The sequence below is a fragment of the Phragmites australis genome, chromosome 2, assembly GCF_958298935.1.
Source record: "Phragmites australis chromosome 2, lpPhrAust1.1, whole genome shotgun sequence".
Lineage (NCBI taxonomy): Eukaryota > Viridiplantae > Streptophyta > Magnoliopsida > Poales > Poaceae > Phragmites > Phragmites australis.
The window spans coordinates 44141913-44159850 of NC_084922.1; the positions used below are offsets into that span (position 1 = coordinate 44141913).

The window sequence follows — 17938 nt, forward strand, 5'->3', positions numbered from 1 at the left end:
GCGACCGAGACAGGTTGGAGTTAGGCGAGGCGTGAGAAGGAGGGCACGTCTATAGACGAATGACGCGCGGAGCGCCATGACGGGTGCTTCATTGTCCCTAGCACAAGGTGGTCCATGCGAGGTGCTACTCTGTATCACCGTTGTTGGCCATGATTGGAGTTTTGGAGATGCCAGCAGGTGTCTTCTCCTTGGAGCAGCCGGAGGCACCGCTGACATCGTACTCTTCCGTAACCACATGCTAACTAGCTAGTCAACGCCTGACCTCACAACTTAGCAACGATCATTTGTTAGACTGAAGGAATCAATTGTTGAGCTGAAGGGTTCACTGCAATTACTGAATAGTTTTCTCCGAACGAAACTGATCACTGATGAGGGGCATCGTAAATGCAGGTTAGATTACATTTGGAAGGGGTGAACCGAGGAAAGGTCCGGCGAGGGTAAAGACTCCGCTCAAATTCTTGTATTCAGTGAATTTATAATTTTTTTTGTAAAGTTACAAATTCTTGTTTTCAGTGAATTTATGCCATGCTCAATCTTTGGGCTGGTCCGCCCCTGACCTTTGGCATCATGGTCGCAGACTCGCAGTATGAGTACTCAGTCCGTAGTACAAAAACCTTTGATCTCCAAACGAAGTCTATGATACCTCGCCTCACCGTACAACCAAGCGCGAAACCATGCCAAACTTGCAGGCACAACAGCACAAGCTCTGCCTTCCTCGGGCCACGGCGATCGGCTAGTCTGCCGGCAACGCTTTCGGGGAATTCGTGACCCCAGACGTGGTCGGTGAACGAAACACCGACCCCAAGTCCCCAACCCACCGAGGTACCCCTAGCCGCGGAAAAGAAACGGCCTTAAAAAGGTGAGCTTCTCAGCGAATTCCGATGTTGGCGACCACGGCCGCGGCCGTGCGCCAGCTCTGCGCCGCCGGCGAGGTGCGGTCGGCCCTCGCGGTGCTCGCCCGTGGGACCAAGGCCGGCGACGCGGCGCTGGATGTGGCCGCGTGCACCGCGCTCGTCGACGGCTGCTGCAAGGCCGGCGACGTGGCTGAGGCCCGGAGGGTTTTCGACGTAATGCCGCGCCTGGGCTTGGCCCCTAACGAGGTCACCTACACCGCTCTAATCCACGGGTACTTCATCCATGGACACAGAGAGAAGGGTCTCGCCTTGTTTGAGGAGATGAGGAGAGGCGGAGTCGAGCCAAACCTCTACACCTACAACTGCTTGACCAGGGAGTGGTGCAGGACGGGGGAGCTGGAGCGCGCCCGTATCCTGTTCGACGAAATGCCCGTGAAGGGCGTGGTACGCAATGTTGTCAACTACAACACCCTCATTGCAGGGCTATGCAGAAACGGCAAGCTGAGGGATGCCGTTCAGCTGCTGGAAATGATGAGAATAGAGGGTATCCGTCCAAGCATCGTGACGTTCAACCTTCTCGTCGATGGCTTTGGAAAAGCTGGGAAGATGTCCAATGCTTTGCATTTCCTCAACCAGATGAAGGCGGCGGGGTGCACACCTAGTGCAGTGACATACAATGCTCTTATTGCCGGGTTTTGTCGTGTGAGAGATATGCCCCGGGCGATCAGGGCTTTCTCCAACATGAAGGAGCGGGGTTTGTCACCCACAAAAGTGACGTACACCATACTCATTGATGCATTTGCCAAGGAAAATGGAATGGACAGGGCATTCGAGATGTTTTCAGAGATGGAGAAGACTGGTTTGGAGGTGGATGTGCATACTTATGGTGTTCTCTTACATGCACTCTGCATGGAAGGGAAGATGATGGATGCCAGGAAGCTGTTCCAATCAATGAACTCAAAAGGTGTCAAGCCGAATAATGTGATATACCACATGATGATCTATGGATATGGGCGGGAAGGGAGCTCATATAAGGCTCTGAGGCTGATCATGGAAATGAGGAAGAGTGGCTTGGTTCCAAATGCTGCTAGCTATGGCCTGTTGATCCGTCTTCTCTGCAATGAAGGGAAGTTCCAGGAAGCTGAGGCTTTGATTGATGACATGGAGCGTGCTGGTCTGCGAACAAGTGAATCCATCTGCAGGGTATTATTGGATGCGAAGGCAAGATTGGATGGTTCTACTGATGACTCTTTTACTTAAAGTTGTCAGTCACATCGTTATCGTGACAAAGCGAGAAAATGATATGCAGTGAAGCACTGCTAAAGAGGGAAAGTCTACTGAAATCCGTCTTGTAGCAGCATTTTGGTCGTTTATTTAACTTCCCCTCCACAATGGGCGAGAATGGTTGGCTTCATTTTCAACGTAGTGAAAGATGAAGATCCATGGTCAGTTGCCGTGGATTTGAAGTGTGGCATACCAAACCCCCCGTGCCACCAACCCTGTCCCTTAGTGCTCTTGCCTTGCCGTCGCCTGAGTGTGCCATCGGAAGTCCACGTGGCCGTAATGACGGCGGTGGCGGGCCTATCTCCTACCTACGCCGCGGGATTGCTCCTCTCGGCGGCTGAATCTGTGTGGCCATCTACTTCTCCGTGAGGCTGAAGGAGGCGACGACACCGGGGATTGAGAGGTGTCTGCTGCGGCGACGGGTAGCGTCACATCCTTGGCAGCGGCAGCCCAGATCCAGGCATTGGCAGCGGCTCGAATCTGTGTTGGGCTGGGCCGAGTGTCGGTGTGTAGAGCTCGGTGGGGGTGACAGCGTGAAAGTGCATCTAGGTCTCTATGTGAGTTTTGGATAATTGATGACAAACGATTTAAGGATTAATGAGTTTATCAAAGTTATGAACAAGTTTTAGTCCCATCAAAAAGTTAAATAACGTTAGCATCTCCTAAAAGGAAAAGAGATGCGATATGTAGTCAATCAATAGATTTAAATTGATTTTATTTTCGAATTTGAGTATAGGTATGCCCTTCTATCAAGAGAGATATGTATAGATTGACTTGAAGATGTCTCTGTGCTCAAAGCATCCATATAGACCAAAGAAGAGAGACATAAATCACCCCACCAACAATATCTTAGTTTGGACCCGGAGTCTTCGAGCTGACTCGGATACTCCGGATTCTGATGTGTTAGTCGGAGTATCCGAGTTCAGCTTCGGCAAGGGTGCTCTGTAGTTTTTTTTATTTTACCCAGAGTCTTCGTACAAAAATCACTGTAGCAACTAGTTTTTTTAGTGAGTGTATATATACCTCCCTCACCCTCTTCTTTAAGATGCTACTGTTGCTGAAACAACTCAAGACAAACGTATTCATAGCCATTCAATACCCCTCCTAACTCATCTAATGCATCTGGTCTTGCAAAATTTTGAGAGTTGGGTTGGGAAAGTGAGATTCAGTGCTAGTGAGCATAAATTCATCCTTTGAGCATTTGAGTTCGTCATTAAGCCGTTGATTCGCGTTCATTACTCTTGGAGCTCCTAAACGGCTAGACGTCACCCGAAGAGCATCCAAGCTTAGTGGAGTGTCTTGGGAAGTTTGTGAAGTTTATCCTCGCCTCCGCAAGGGAAGATGAAGCTTTGAGTAAGCCCAAGCTCGATATACGTGGTCGCTTGGTGAGGATAAAGTTTGAAAAAGACTCTACTCTTTATGAGCACCTTAACGGAGACGTAGGATCGTTTGATCCAAACTTCGCAAAATAAATTCTTGTCTATTTTACTTTATTGCATACTTTCTCCTTCTAGTTGATCTTTGGGAAAATTTATCCGATCTATTTGTTTGCGAGTTTGTAGCTGCAGGTGGTTGGTGAAAATATTTTTAAGCTTCCTTTGAAACATGTGGTAACCCTTAGATTTAATTAAACTTGCTTAGGTATACTTAGTTTTTGATTTCATGTTTCATCCGGACCATTCGGGTTGAGCTCGGAATCTCCAGACCCCGGAATATCCGAATTGGCCCAGAGTATTCGGAATTTGTAATCCGTTGTGAAGTTTTAATTTTTAGGAATCGCCTATTCACTACTTTCTAGATGGCATCACGTACATTCAATTTGTATCAGAGCATAATCTCCTATAAGACTTCATCGCTTGGAGAGTTGAAGATGTCGACATCCAAGTAGAAGAGTCAGAAAGGGCCAGGAAGCCTAAAGAGTCCAAAAGATGATGCTTCGAAGTTGGGCAACAATGAAGGAAAGGGATTTTCAACTGAATTCAATTACGATAAATTGAATGCTTCTAACTCTCACATTTTTGTGTCGTTCAGGCGTGCGTCATATTTTGATGGCACATGCTATGTCGCTTGGAGACATAAAATGAAATTGCATATAATCTCTCTTCATCAAAATATTGGAAGATTGTTTGCATAGTCTTGAGCTACCGGATGAGGAAAAAAAGGTTACTTTCTTGCAAGAATAAAATCTTCACCGCAATGCACAAGCCACAAGTATATTACTTGGCACCTTGAGCCTTGAAGAATTCAACAAGGTGGATGGGCTTGAGGAAGCTAAAGTGATATAGAATACACTTCAAGTCGCATATGAAGGCATCACAAGCGTGAGAGAGTCCAAGATAGAATTGCTTGAAGGCAAATTGGGAAGATTTGTTATGAAAAATGATGAAACACCCTAAGCAATGTATGACCGCATGATGGTGCTAGTGAACAAAATTAGAGGGCTTGAAAGTGAAAAGCTAGATGATCACATGATGGTGTGAAGATTGTTAGGAGCTTTTGCACCAAGAAACCCCACCTTGGTCACTCTCATTCGAGAAAGAAGAGACTATAAAAGGCTAACACCAAGTGATGTGATCAGAAGAATTCTTGCTCATGAGCTTATGAAGGAAGAAGGCAATGAAGTCAAGAATCTAGTAAGCAAAGCTCAATCTCTAAGAACAAAGAAGTAGCATTCAAGGCAAACAAGTTGAAAAATTGAGCTCAAGTGAAGATGAGAGCTCCGATGATAAAAAAATTGCTTTCTTTGTGAGGAAATTCAAAAAATTCATGAAGAAGGGTGACTATAGCAAGTACAAGAGAAACATGCCCAAAAGAAGAACATTCAGAAGAGCTTGTTATGAGTATGGTGAAGTTGGCCACTTTATCGCTGAATGTCCAAACAAAAAGAAGAGCAGAGATAAGGAGAAAAAGAAGAACGAGTCTTTTAAGAAGGACAAGTACAGGACCCATAAGAAGAAATATTCGGGTCAAGCTCACATTGTTAAGAATTGGGACTCTAACTCCGACTTCGACTCCGACGATGAAGGAGTCACCACCATCGTCATTCGCTCCTCTACACCAACAAAATCACTTTTTGGTGATATGAGCGACGACGACACTCCCAAGTGCCTCATGGCAAAAGGGCGCAAGGTAAAATCACAATCTAAACTCCTAGAAAGTTATAGTGATTGTGAATCTTTGCTTGAAGGTTTAAGTAAAAGTGTTATGTCTAAGATAAAGGAGCTAATGGAAATAATAGAGAGTAAGAGAAGATTCTCGAGAAGCAAAAGGACTTGCTCATCCTTGAAAAGGAGAGAAACCTTGAACTCGAGAAGCTCCTTACTAAAGAGAATGAGAAAGTTGAGAAATTAACTAAAGATCTTAATTTGGTTGTACTACTAATGTTCAATCCTTGCAAGCATTATAAAAGGAGAATAAAATGTTAAATGCCTTAGTTAAGTATGGATGTATCAAGGCATACAAATTCAAGAATGCACTATACAAGAATATTGAGGCTAAGGACAACAAGTAAAAGAGATGCCTTGAATTTGATATACATACAAGCATGCTAAGTGAGCTTGTGGTAATAAATAGCAAAGAGTGCCTCAAGTTCATCAAGGGAGGTAAGCAAAATGATTTCAGCACACAAGTCAAGCAATCCAAGGGTTATGCATCGTAATCTACTTTTTATGCATCTTATATTTTGAAGAGGAACCATCGTGGTAAAGTGGTTGTTCTATTTGTTGATACCCGCATAAAAGATCGAGTTATCAAAAGGAATATATGAGTGCCAAAAGTGCTTATGACTAACATTAAATGACACAAACAAATTTATGTAATTAAAATAAAAGCTTAACTTAATTTTATAGGCATACTCCTCCAGTCGATCAAGTTGGATGCTTGATATTGGATGCACAAATCATATGACTAGAGAGAAGAGAATGTTCTCATCATTTGAAGAAAATGGAGGATCTCATGAAAATACATTTTTGGTGATGATGGGAAAGGAGAGGTAATTAGTTTATATAAAATTGCTATCTCTAATGATCATTTTATCTTAAATGTATTGTTAGTCAAATCTCTTAGTTATAATTTATTGTCCATATCACAACTTTGTGAAATGAGCTATAATTATCTTTTTACTAATGAAGGTGTAACTGTTTCTAGACGGAAAGACTTCTCGACAGCTTTCACCGATCGTTTGAAGGGTAGGCTTTATCTTGTTGATTTTTCAACGGATGAAGTGAAGCCTAAAACTTGTTTAATTACTAAATGTAGTATGGGTTAACTATAGCATCACCGACTAGTCCATGTTGGTACGAGGAACTTGTCTAAACTTCTAAAGGGGGAGCATATCTTAGGACTAACAAATGTTTTTTTAGAGAAAGATAAAATTTGTAGTACATGTCAAGCGGACAAGCAAATTGGAGCTTCTCATCCCGCCAAGAATGTGATGACGACCACAAGGCCATTGTAGTATCTTCACATGGATTTATTTGGACCAATCACCTATATAAACATTGGCGGTAACAAATACGGTTTGGTTATTGTTGATGGTTATTTTCGTTTCACTTGGGTATTATTTTTGCATGATAAGAGTGAAACATAAGCCATATTTAAGAAATTTGTAAGAAGAGCCCAAAATGAATTCGATGTGAAGATAAAAAGGGTGAGAAGCGACGACGAAAGTAAATTCAAGAATATACAAGTTGAAGAATTTATTAATGAAGAATAGATCAAGTATGAATTCTCGGTACCCTACTCCTCTCAACAAAATAGGGTTATCGAGAGGAAGAATATGACTCTCATAGAGTCGGCAAGGACTATGCTTGATGAGTACAGGATCTCGGATCAATTTTAGGCAGAGACCATCAACATCACATGTCATACGATCAACCGGTTATATCTCCACAAGATCTTGAAGAAGACCACATACAAGTTTCTAATCGGTAACACGCCTAATGTATCTTACTTTAGAGTTTTTATAGTAAATATTTTTATTCTAAATAAGAAGGCTAAAAGTTCTAAGTTTGCTCCTTAAGTAGATGAAGGTTTTTTGCTTGGTTATAGATCAAATGCTTACGCTTACCGTGTTTTTAATAAAACCACTGGTTGTATTAAAATCACGCGTGACATGACATTTGATGAATCTAACGGCTCCCAAGTGGAGCAAGTTGATCCTAATATTTTAGGTGATGAAGAAATTCCAAGTGAGGCAATCAAGAAGATGATAATTGGTGAAATAAGCCAAAAGAGCCCCAAGAATAACAAGTGGCTAATAATGATCAAGCTCATCCATCTACATTAACTCAAGATCAAAACCAAAGCTAAGATCAAAATCAAGATCAAGCTCACGATGACTCCAACAAATTCCTTGATGATGATGAAGTGGATGATATTCAACCATAATATAAAGTGCCACATCTAAGAGTTCATCAAAGTATCCGAAGAGATCACCCGGTTGATAACATTCTTGGTGATATACAAAAGGGGGTAACCAGTCGTTCTAGAATTGCAAATTTTTGTGAATATTACTCTTTTGTTTTCTCTTTAGAACCTTTGAAGGTACAAGATGCACTCGGAGTTGGGTGATGGCCATGAAAGAAGAGCTCAATAATTTTAAGAGAAATAAAGTTTGGTCATTGGTGGAAAGACCTAATCAAAATGTGATTGACACCAAATGGGTCTTCCACAACAAACAAGATAAGAACGAGATTATGACTAGAAATAAGGCAATGTTAGTTGCTCAAGGTTTCATGCAAATAGAAGATTTGGATTTTGATGAAACTTATACTCTCATAGCTAGGCTTGAGTCAGAAGGTTTGGATTTTGTTGAAACTTATGCTCTCATAGCTAGGCTTGAGTCAATTCATATATTACTTACTTATGCTACTCACCATAATTTTAAGTTATATCAAATAGACGTAAAGAGTGCATTTCTCAATAGACCTATATCTGAATTGGTATATGTGGAGCAACCACCCGGATTTTAATATCCTAAGTATCGTCCTCATGTATACAAACTCCATAAGGTTCCCTACGAGTTTAAGCAAGCACCTAGAGCATGGTATGAATGTTTTAGGGATTTTCTTGTTAGAAAAGGTTTTGAAATAGGTAAAGTCGATACTACTCTTTTCACTAAGAAAGTGGATAATAATTTATTTATTTGCCAAATATAGATGATATTATATTTAGTTCTACTAATAAACTCTTTTGTGAAGAATTTTGTAAGATTATGACAAAAAGGTTCGAGATGTCGATAATGGGGGAGTTGAAGTTCTTCCTAAGATTTAAAATCAAACAATTTAAAGAAGAAATATTCATATGTCAAACTAAGTATATCAAAGATGTGCTCAACAAGTTTGATATGAAAACTGTCAAGCCCATCAAGACTCATATGCAATCGAATGGACATCTTGACCTCAATGAAGATGGCAAGGCCATTGATCAAAAGGTATATCACTCCATGATCGGTTCTTTACTTTACCTTTGTGCATCTAGGTCCTATATTATGCTTAGTGTGTGCACGTGTGTAAGATTTCAAGTTGTTTTAAAGGAATGTAATTTAGTGGCTGTTAAAAGAATTCTTAGATATTTGTTTCATATCCCTTAAATTGGCTTATGTATCCTAAAGGTTCAATCTTTGACCTTATCGGCTATTCGGATTCCGATTATACCGGTTGCAAAATGGATAGGAAGAGTACCTCCAGGAAACAAAATTCCATAGCCATATCCATCGTCGAAGCCGAGTATGTTGCCGCGAGCGCTTGTTGTACTCAACTACTTTAGATGAGGCAAATTTTGAGAGACTATGGCTATAACATGACCAAAGTCCCTCTTTTGTGTGACAATAAGAGTGCCATCACAATAGCTAACAATCCTGTGCAACACTAAAAACCGAACATATAGACATCTGACATTATTTCTTGAGAGATCACTCAACAAAAGGGAATATTGATATTCGTCATATAAGAACCGAAAAATAATTAGCCAATATCGTCACTAGGACACTAGACGAGCAAATGTTTTGCGAGTTGAGAGGTAAGCTAAATATCATAGATTCTCGTAATGTGGCTTGCTATGTTGCATACAATTATTTGTTCTAATCTAATAGCTTTGTTAGCTAGAAGTTTGCGAAAATCTCCTTTTAGTGCTATTTTCTAAAAAATTGACTCTTTGATCTTTTGATCATATTTTGCTACTCATGATCATTATTATGTATTGTTGTTTATTGGCTGATCACAAGTGGCAAAAATGTCTTATATGTCTAACCTTCCTTCTGCGTCGAATCTCAGCTCAAAATCAAGTTCTGCTATGTTACAGAACCCATAAGGTTCAGCCCAGCTCGGAGTATCCAGATTCTAGAAGCCCTTAGGCCCTAGGTGTCTCTGTCGAGTTGACAGAATCTGAGTCTCCATGTAAGACCCCCATTACCGGGATCTCCTGTGCCTCCAATATCAATCCCTGGATTATGTAGCTGATACGCACAGTATAACAGTTGTAGTATCATAGTCAAACTTCGTATGTAAATAGTAAGGTTCTGAGTACAAAAGGCTTACAAACCATACCGAATATTACAAGCCTGGCCTAGCGGCCAGCAAAACACACAACAGAAGCAAAAGCCCAAGCCACAAGCAGCGAGGGGGCGAACGCGACTTCAGAGACTATTTTTCATCCCCGGCTTCACCTCCGGTGGAGTCGGCAATGGGTTCTTCATCTGAATGACAGCAAGAGTGAGTACGGAAGGTAATCAACAAGCCCTATACTACTTCAAAGTGTTGGAAGATGCATAAAGGTTTATTCAAGGATAGGCTTTACGGTTTAGATTTAAGCGTAAAACAGTTTATGCAGATATCCAATTGTATGAGTTATGATCGACTTCAAAACATTTTAAGTAGTTCAAAAACCAGTGACGAGCTGTTACTGGGGTTCCTCGGTCCTGTGAGGGGCTACACCTCACTCCGCAGTCCCTTCTAATCACATATGGTGTACCTCCAGTACTACACAGCTTCTGGCAGATCGAGCCAGAAACCTCATCACACGGACATCTAGTCCACACACTCACTCATCAAGACACACGCTCCCAAGTCTAGTCAAAAAGGTTCTGCCTTCGCATGTCTATGACTGTGGACACGGCTATTCGAATAGATTTACACTCTGCAGAGGTTATACAGCTTTACCTATACGATATGCTCAGCCTCCAACCATTGCAAGCGGAGGAGTGAATCATACCGAGACTCTCCAAACACCTTTCTTGCCGGGCTTTTCCACGAGACACGCCAAGTCCAAGAGCTGCTTGTTCCGAAGGCCAGCCTCCCTTTTTAAGCCTAAGCCAGTCCCTGAAACCTCCAAACAGCGGGACAGATGGACCATTGGCTGCTCGTTGCTCTCAGCCTCCTGGTATGATGCCTAACTCAGTCCGGTGAAGGAAAAGTCAAGTCCTGCCCATACATGGGTTGCTAAGGCATGACAGTGAAATAACTCGGTCCTTAAGCGGCCGGGCCAGATGTCTTCATGGGTAATGAATACCGTCATGTAACTCAAGCCCCCAAGAGCATCCTCCCCAGAGGACCACTCTACCTGCCCGCGCTAAAACAATTTTCACCCATTTTTATACATCACCCTCCATATCCCACATGACATCAAGGATTTCACAACTATCAAGGATTCATGGTATATGAGTTATCATTAATAACAGTTAATCTTGTCTCCGAAGAGAAGTGTTTTTAAAAGCGACATCTCTGAGGAAACGTATTCAATCCTAAGCATGGTAGATATCACAGTGTCGTCTATCGTTAATATATTTAACAACAGGTATTCCTAGGGTGATATGTATTCTGGATGATGACATGTAAGGCATGGCAGTGTTGATAGGATTAACTACTACAAGTAGTTTGAAAGAAAATACAATATATAACACATACGATAATAAATTCGGTTTTAGTTGATCATATATATTATTTGAAAACATAGGCTCAATATGATGAAGGAGATAGGACTGGCCTTCTCCGGAATTTTCTTCAAAGTCTTGATTGTAATCGGGATCCTCTTTGCTCCTGATGCTTCCTGCGTAGCACTCGCAGAACTCTGGTTGCTCTGCTATTATGACTACGATCAATAACAGCTATACTAGAAAAGAACCAATTAATACCAAATGGAAAACCAAATGATTACTAATAGATAACATAATGTGACAGATGAGTAAATCTCAATTTTAAATGAATTTTGGAGAAAAAATCGCCGAAATCGGAGTCAGAACGGAGAAGTTACGGCTCCCGGAAGTTTTAATCCAAATTAAATCAGAAAAATACTAAATGACAATGTTCATGAGTGGGACCCACTGGTGGGGCCCACTGAATAGTACCTGGGCCCACATGAACAATAATAGGTGGGACCCACATGAACAGTACTAGTTGGGTCGAGATGGGCCCAGATTGGGCCGGGTCCGGGCCGGGCTGCACAGTGTTGGGCTGGTTGGTCAACGTGCCGGAGCAGCTGGGCCGGCCCACAGGGCGCGGCCTGCTGGCGGCTAGGCCGGCCAAGCCGGCTCGCATGAGTGTGCCAATGTGTGGACGGGCGCGAGCAGCGGAGCGGGGGGGGGGGGGGGGAGATTTAAGCCGGCGGCGAGGAATGCTCGTCGGCATCGGGTTTCCGTCGGAGCTTCACGACGACGAGTTGATGCCGGGCTTCTACAAGCTATGGGGAACACGACGGAAAGCTCATCGACGGCGGCCAGTGGCGAAAGTAGTGCCAGATCACGGCCGAAGTAAGGGCAGTAGCGCGGGAAGAATCGGGCAGCACTCCCCTTTACTGGGAGGCTCCAATCCGCTCCGAAGGAGAGTCCTACGGCTTCTAGACATCACGGTACGACGACCGATGACGCGAACGGGGTTCTAACACACCGGCGGCGAGCTAAAGCGCGGTGGCGGAAGTCACACCTATGGCGGCGCACGGCAACCGGCCAAGAGGAAGCTTGGGGGCGTCTACATGCTATCCAGGAGGGGGTGTCAGGTGCTTGGGATGCTCACCGAGCTCAAGGATGGCGAGAAGCGGGATGGCGGCTGGCGATTTGTCGAAGAGGTGATGGCGGCGCTGATCGGCTGCTGGCGCGAACGTGCTCCCGTCGGGCTTCCGGTGAACGGGCAGCGGCATAGAGACGACGAAGGCCCCCTGGTACCCCTTAGCAGCACGTTGACGGTGAATGGGCGACGGCGAGGTCTCAGCGGCGGAAATGGTGGCGGCGGCAGTGCTGTGGAGAGGCGAATGGAGAAAGAGGGAGAGGGAGAGACGCAATCTGCTATTTATAGAGAGGGAGAGGAAGCACGGAGGCGGTGCGTGCGGGCTGGCATCATGGGGATGTCGACGGTGAGGTGGCAGCCGGCGCCCACCTTTTTCTCCGGGGCATGGGCCGACTGCGCCGGCTAAGTATGGGCGGGTTGCAAAAGTCATGCGTGCAGGGCATGTGAGGAGAGAGAGCGAGGAAGCGGAGGCTGGTTGTCGTCGCGCGTGGGATATTTCCTGAAGGAGCGAGAAGGAAGGAGGGGGGAAAGAAGTGAGCCAATGGATTGGCGACGCGTGGACGGCCAACGATGGCAGGGCGCGGGTGTGAGCTGGCGCGCGCGTGAATGCGCGGCTGGGCCGGCCGCGCGGTGGCGTGGGCCGACTGCGCTGGCGCGTGTTCATCTACCTTTGTTCCTCAATTCAACTTCTTGTACAATCCTTTTCATACCTTAAGCGTGGCATCCATATCTGTCTCAGGGAAATTCAAGATGGTTCATGCAAAAGATATTGGTCAAGCTTATCAAAGGAGGACAAAGGCTAAATTTGATCCTCTAGCCCAAACCGACTCTTAATTGCAGCAGCCTGCTTCGGAGGACGGAGGCAGTGGTAGTGGACACGGTCGTACCCGCCAGATGGTTTGTAAGGTGAGGGCTTCACGTGCCGGTGACATTCACATTGATGAGTCAGCTTAAATCATCAATGTGCCTGGTGGTGATGCTTTGCCATCTAGAGGAGGAAGGGGAGCAACAATAGGGAGAGGCAAGGGAAAGGTAGTTTCTTCCGATTCTAGAGGTCAAGGTCAAGAGGAAAAAGAGGAAGAGGAAGATGAAGAAAGAACTTCTGTGCAACCTTTGAAGCTTCACAAGCCATATAATGTAAGATTTGGTGAGCTAAGCAGAAAAGTGATTGATTACATGTGTCGGAGGATGAACTCCTGTCGCAGGGATCCCGAGAGACCCCTTTTTAAAGATTCGGCCGGGGGGATGATCCTGAACGAGCTTGTCTGGGAAATAAATGGGAACGGAAATAAATGCAGTGGCTGGTGGTGGGAGATGATCGACCTAGTGCAGAAAAGATGGATGCACCGGGGTTTAGACAGGTTCGGGCCGCACGGGGGCGTAACACCCTACTCCTGTGTGAGTGCTATATCTTTCCTTGAAGGGAATTCTTCAAGGATGTATCTGGTTACAGGGGTGTGCTGTCTACAGAGAGCTTGAGGCTCCCGTGTTCTAGCTTGGCTTGAGCTTGTTTGTGATGTTCTTCGTCTCTTGATCTGGGCTTCGGGTGCTTCTTGAGGGTTGTCGGGGCTTTTCTTCAGGATCTCTTTTTTCACTCCTTCACCTTTTTTGCCTGTCTTTATGTGTTCTCCAACCTTTCCTTTTATAGGCGCGCCGACCTCGACTTATCCTGAATGGGAAAGAGGGGGTGCGAGTGACTAGGCGCCACGGAGAAAGGCGTCATCATTCCGTCTTGGCGAGGTGACAGGGGCGGTGGAAAAATGCGGCGTGCATCCGACCACCCGCCACTGTGGATGTCCTCCGGCGCCATTAAGAGGGCCCACCGGGCAGCCACAGAGGTGCCCGGTGCGCCCACCCTGTCTTGTTCTTCTGCCAGGGCAGGGTGGCAGGCGGAGCGCTTCGATTCTGGCAACGTTATCCCGAGGCACCCGGATGAAACGGGACGAGACCCGTGAATTTAATGGACCCACGCCCCCCTGCCAGAGCATGGCAGGGTTTGACACTAGGGCGTGGGCAGCTGAGAATGTCAGGATGTCAGGATGTCAGGCCGCGCGTGCCTATTAAATGCTGCATTGGGCCTTTGACTGGCTGACACCCTGACGATGGGACCCTTCGGGTCGTCGGACGATCTTGCGCGAACCTTTGGGGAACCGAGTCCTCGGGGGCTGCAACGTGCAGCCCCGAGCACTCTCTCCCGAGTACTTCGGTGAGACCTTCGGGGAACCGAGTCATCGGGGGCTGCCACGTGCAGCCCCGAGCACTCTCTCCCGAGCACTTGGGTGAGACCTTCGGGGAACCGAGTCCTCGGGGGCTGCCACGTGCAGCCCCGAGCACTCTCTCCCGAGCACTGGGGAGACCCTCGGGGAACCGAGTCCTCGGGGGCTGCCACGTGCAGCCCCGAGCACTCTCTCCCGAGCACTGGGGGAGAACCTTCGGGGAACCGAGTCCTCGGGGGCTGCCACGTGCAGCCCCGAGCACTCTCTCCCGAGCACTTGGCTGTTTGGATCATCGGGGGACTACAGTACTCGGGGGTAAGCGAGAACCCTTCCAAGCACTTCCTTCCCGGTACTTGGACTCTGCGGATCATCGGGGAACTGGGGTGCTCGGGAACCAGAGGCTGCGGCCCCGAGCACCTTCTCCCGGGACTTAGTTTCTTCTTATCCTGCAAGGTGGACCTCGCGGGATGGTGACATGTGGCGGATGGCCGGCCCGGTCTTGGGACTCAGGGACCCCTGGTTCCTAATACACCGACAACATGAAAAAGGTCCGGCAAGTTAAAAAAAGAAAGATACGAAGATCCATATGTTTATGAGAAAAATGTGCGAAATCATCAATTTTGGAATGATTTTCAAGTGGATTTCTATGAACCGTGATACTCAAAATAAGAAGTCGGTCACCCCAATGCAATAGATTGATTGAGATTACATGGCTAACAAAAATGATCCTACCTTCAATGAAGTTGTTGCAGCTTGTGAGGATAAAAGGATCAAGAATATCATTGCATTGAAATATAATTTGAGTGATGAGGTCATATCACAATTTTATGTCACTCTCTACTATGACCATGAAGAAAACCAATCAATGTTTTGGATGATCAAAGGAGATAAATACAAGATCAAATATCGGTCTTTTGCTTGTTTGTTTGGATTTGATGCCCAAGACACAAGTGAAAGTGCATCTAGGCCCCCTAAGTGGGTTTTGGCTTTTTGATGACAAAACGATTAAAGAACTAATATGTTTATCGAAGCTATGAACAAGTCTTAGTCTCAATTGTGAAGACTCACGACGATTGACGCCCCTCGAAAAGAAAAGAGAAGCAATGTGTAGTACTCAATAGGATTTAAATTGTTTCATCTTTGAAATTGAGTCTAGGTTAGCCGTACTATTAAGAGGGTTGCATTTGTTAGCTTTCATGGTGTCTCAATGCTTAAAATAATCTTTTAGAATCAATAGTTGAGAGACACATTCACCCACGGACACCGGGAAAATTGGCAGTGTGTACTGAGTCCGGAGTCTCCGGTGTTCACACCGGATACTCTGGTCCTCAGTGTTTAGGCCGGAGTCTCCGAGAAAGACTCCGCCAGAAGAGCCTCGATTCCGAATATTTCTATTTGTCTGGAGTCTCCGGTGTTCACCGGATACTCCGATAGTTGGTGAATTTTTTGCCGAAGACTCCGTCAGGGGTCGCTCGGTTAAGTATTTATTTTTGATAGAAAAATGCAGGAGTCTCCGGTGTTCACCGGATACTCTGATAGGAAAATGTTTTTGGCGGGAGTCTCCGAGAGAGACTCCGCCAAGGGTTGCTCGGTTAGAATTTATTTTTAAAAGACCGGAGTCTCCAGTGTTCACCGCATACTCCGGTACCTGGAGAGGCCAGAGAGTCCGGCAAGTCTCCAGACTTTCTCTCTGTGGTAACTAAGTCTGGGCTGGAGGCTCCGGTGTTCACCGGAGACTCCGGGCAGTTCAACAGAACCGTAACGGCTAGTTCTGACACCGTTCTGACACCGTTTTGGATTTCAGTACGGAGACTCCGGTGTTCACCAGATACTCCGAGGTAGGTATGCCAGAACAGTAACGGCTAGTTTTTGAGGGTGAGCTATATATACCCCCACACCCCCTACTATTTATTGCTTGCTGTTGCTGCTGAGCTCCACTTTCACAAAGCTTTCCAAGAGCATTTAAAAGCCTTCCAAACATCTCTAGTGCCTAGTTTGCGCCAAAAATTGAGAGATTGTGTTTGGGGTGAAGTTGAGTCAATTGAGCATTGATTTCATCATCAAGCATGCATTGTGATCATTTCTCTTGGAACCTTGTGCTCCTAGACGGCAAGACGTCGCCCGTAGAGCACCTAATCATTGTGAAGTTCCACGGGAAGTTTGTAATCGACATCGACTTGAGTAAGGAAACTCTAGCTTGATCTTTGTGGTCGCTAGAAGAGGATAGGGTTGGAAAAGACCCGGCTCTTTGTGAGCTCCTCAACGGAGGCGTAGGCACTTCTTTGTGAGGTGACCGAACTTCAGGATAATCTCTTGTCTCATTAATTGTGCAATTTTTATTAGTTGTGTAGTTTTGGGATTTTTCCCATATAATTAGTTTTTGTGATCATCTTGCTAGTATCTCCTGTTATTTAAGCATTGTGCTGATATTAGAACTAGTGTCACCTTGTTAGACCTTAGTTGTATTTGCTTAACTTCGGTTGTTCTCGAGTTCCTGTATAGACCGGATAATCCGGACTAGACCGGATACTCCGGACAGATCGGAGTATCCGACCTTCACCGGAGTATCCGGCATCTGTATAATCCGCTGTTTAGTTTTAATTTTCAAAAAAGCCTATTCACCCTCCCTCTAGGCAACTTTAAGTACATTCAACAAGCAAGACCAAGATTCATAATAAGCCACAACTCTCCTCTGAAGAAATGAATTTCATGTATGAGAATCAAGGCGAAGTGACTTTTGGCACAACAAAAGGTTTGAGGTCGTTCTACAAATGTCTAAACTCTTTGTTCTATCTCACTTTAGCTCCAAAAAGTGGTGATTCAACTAATGTTTAAGGGAACGTAAGGAATTTGCTCACTAGGATATCCAATGAGGTTGATCCTTTTAGTGTGGTGAGCTTTCTTTGAGAAGAGATACATAGTACATCTCACACACCTAGCAGAAGTTGTGCCTATGCACCATATATCATGTTTATGATCGAGAAGGTCACAAAGAAGAATTTCTTAAAGGAAGTAAAGCATGAGTCTTATATGATAAGGTTGGTGGGTTCGAAATCATCTTCATCTATGCCTTCTTCTCCTCTAAGGTTAGCTCCTAGCGCAACACAAAGGGCATCACTGAGGCGTATATCTTCCTCACGTGACTCTTCATCCTTTATCAAGAGTGCTCTCAAAGCCATATTCAATATTTGCACTCACAATGCTATGAAGATAAAGGAGTACAAAGACAAGGCCAATTTGAGGTTGAAGAAGATTGAGGAGAGGCAAAAAGCGATTCATACACATTTGAGGATTGAACCTCCTTGCTCTCTGATTGCCTCCAAGGAAAAGTAAGCGAGCCCAAAGCTTATGAAAATCCATGAGCTTGGTATGATGAGGCTCAAACTGTTGCAGAGGGTGCGAAAACATCTCATGCTTAAGAGGTTGATGAGGAGAGACCGAGGAAGGGGATTTTGGTGGTGTCGAGGAAAGCTCCAAAGATGATGATGATGATGGTAGTGGTAGTGGGGATGGAAATGAAGATGAGTACTATGAAGAGGGTAGCGACTAGATCTTTATCTTTGTTTCTCTTTCCTTTTTGGTGCTT

The 17938-nt window shown here is 45.1% G+C and overlaps 1 protein-coding gene across 1 annotated transcript; it reads left to right on the plus strand.

The window, feature by feature from the left end:
* The first annotated feature begins 596 nt into the window (after positions 1-596).
* LOC133910157 (pentatricopeptide repeat-containing protein At4g11690-like) lies at positions 597-2967 on the plus strand. Its single transcript, XM_062352673.1, has one exon. The coding sequence runs from the start codon at positions 882-884 to the stop codon at positions 2112-2114; it is 1233 nt and encodes a 410-aa protein (XP_062208657.1). The 5' UTR covers positions 597-881; the 3' UTR covers positions 2115-2967.
* Positions 2968-17938: the final 14971 nt, after the last annotated feature.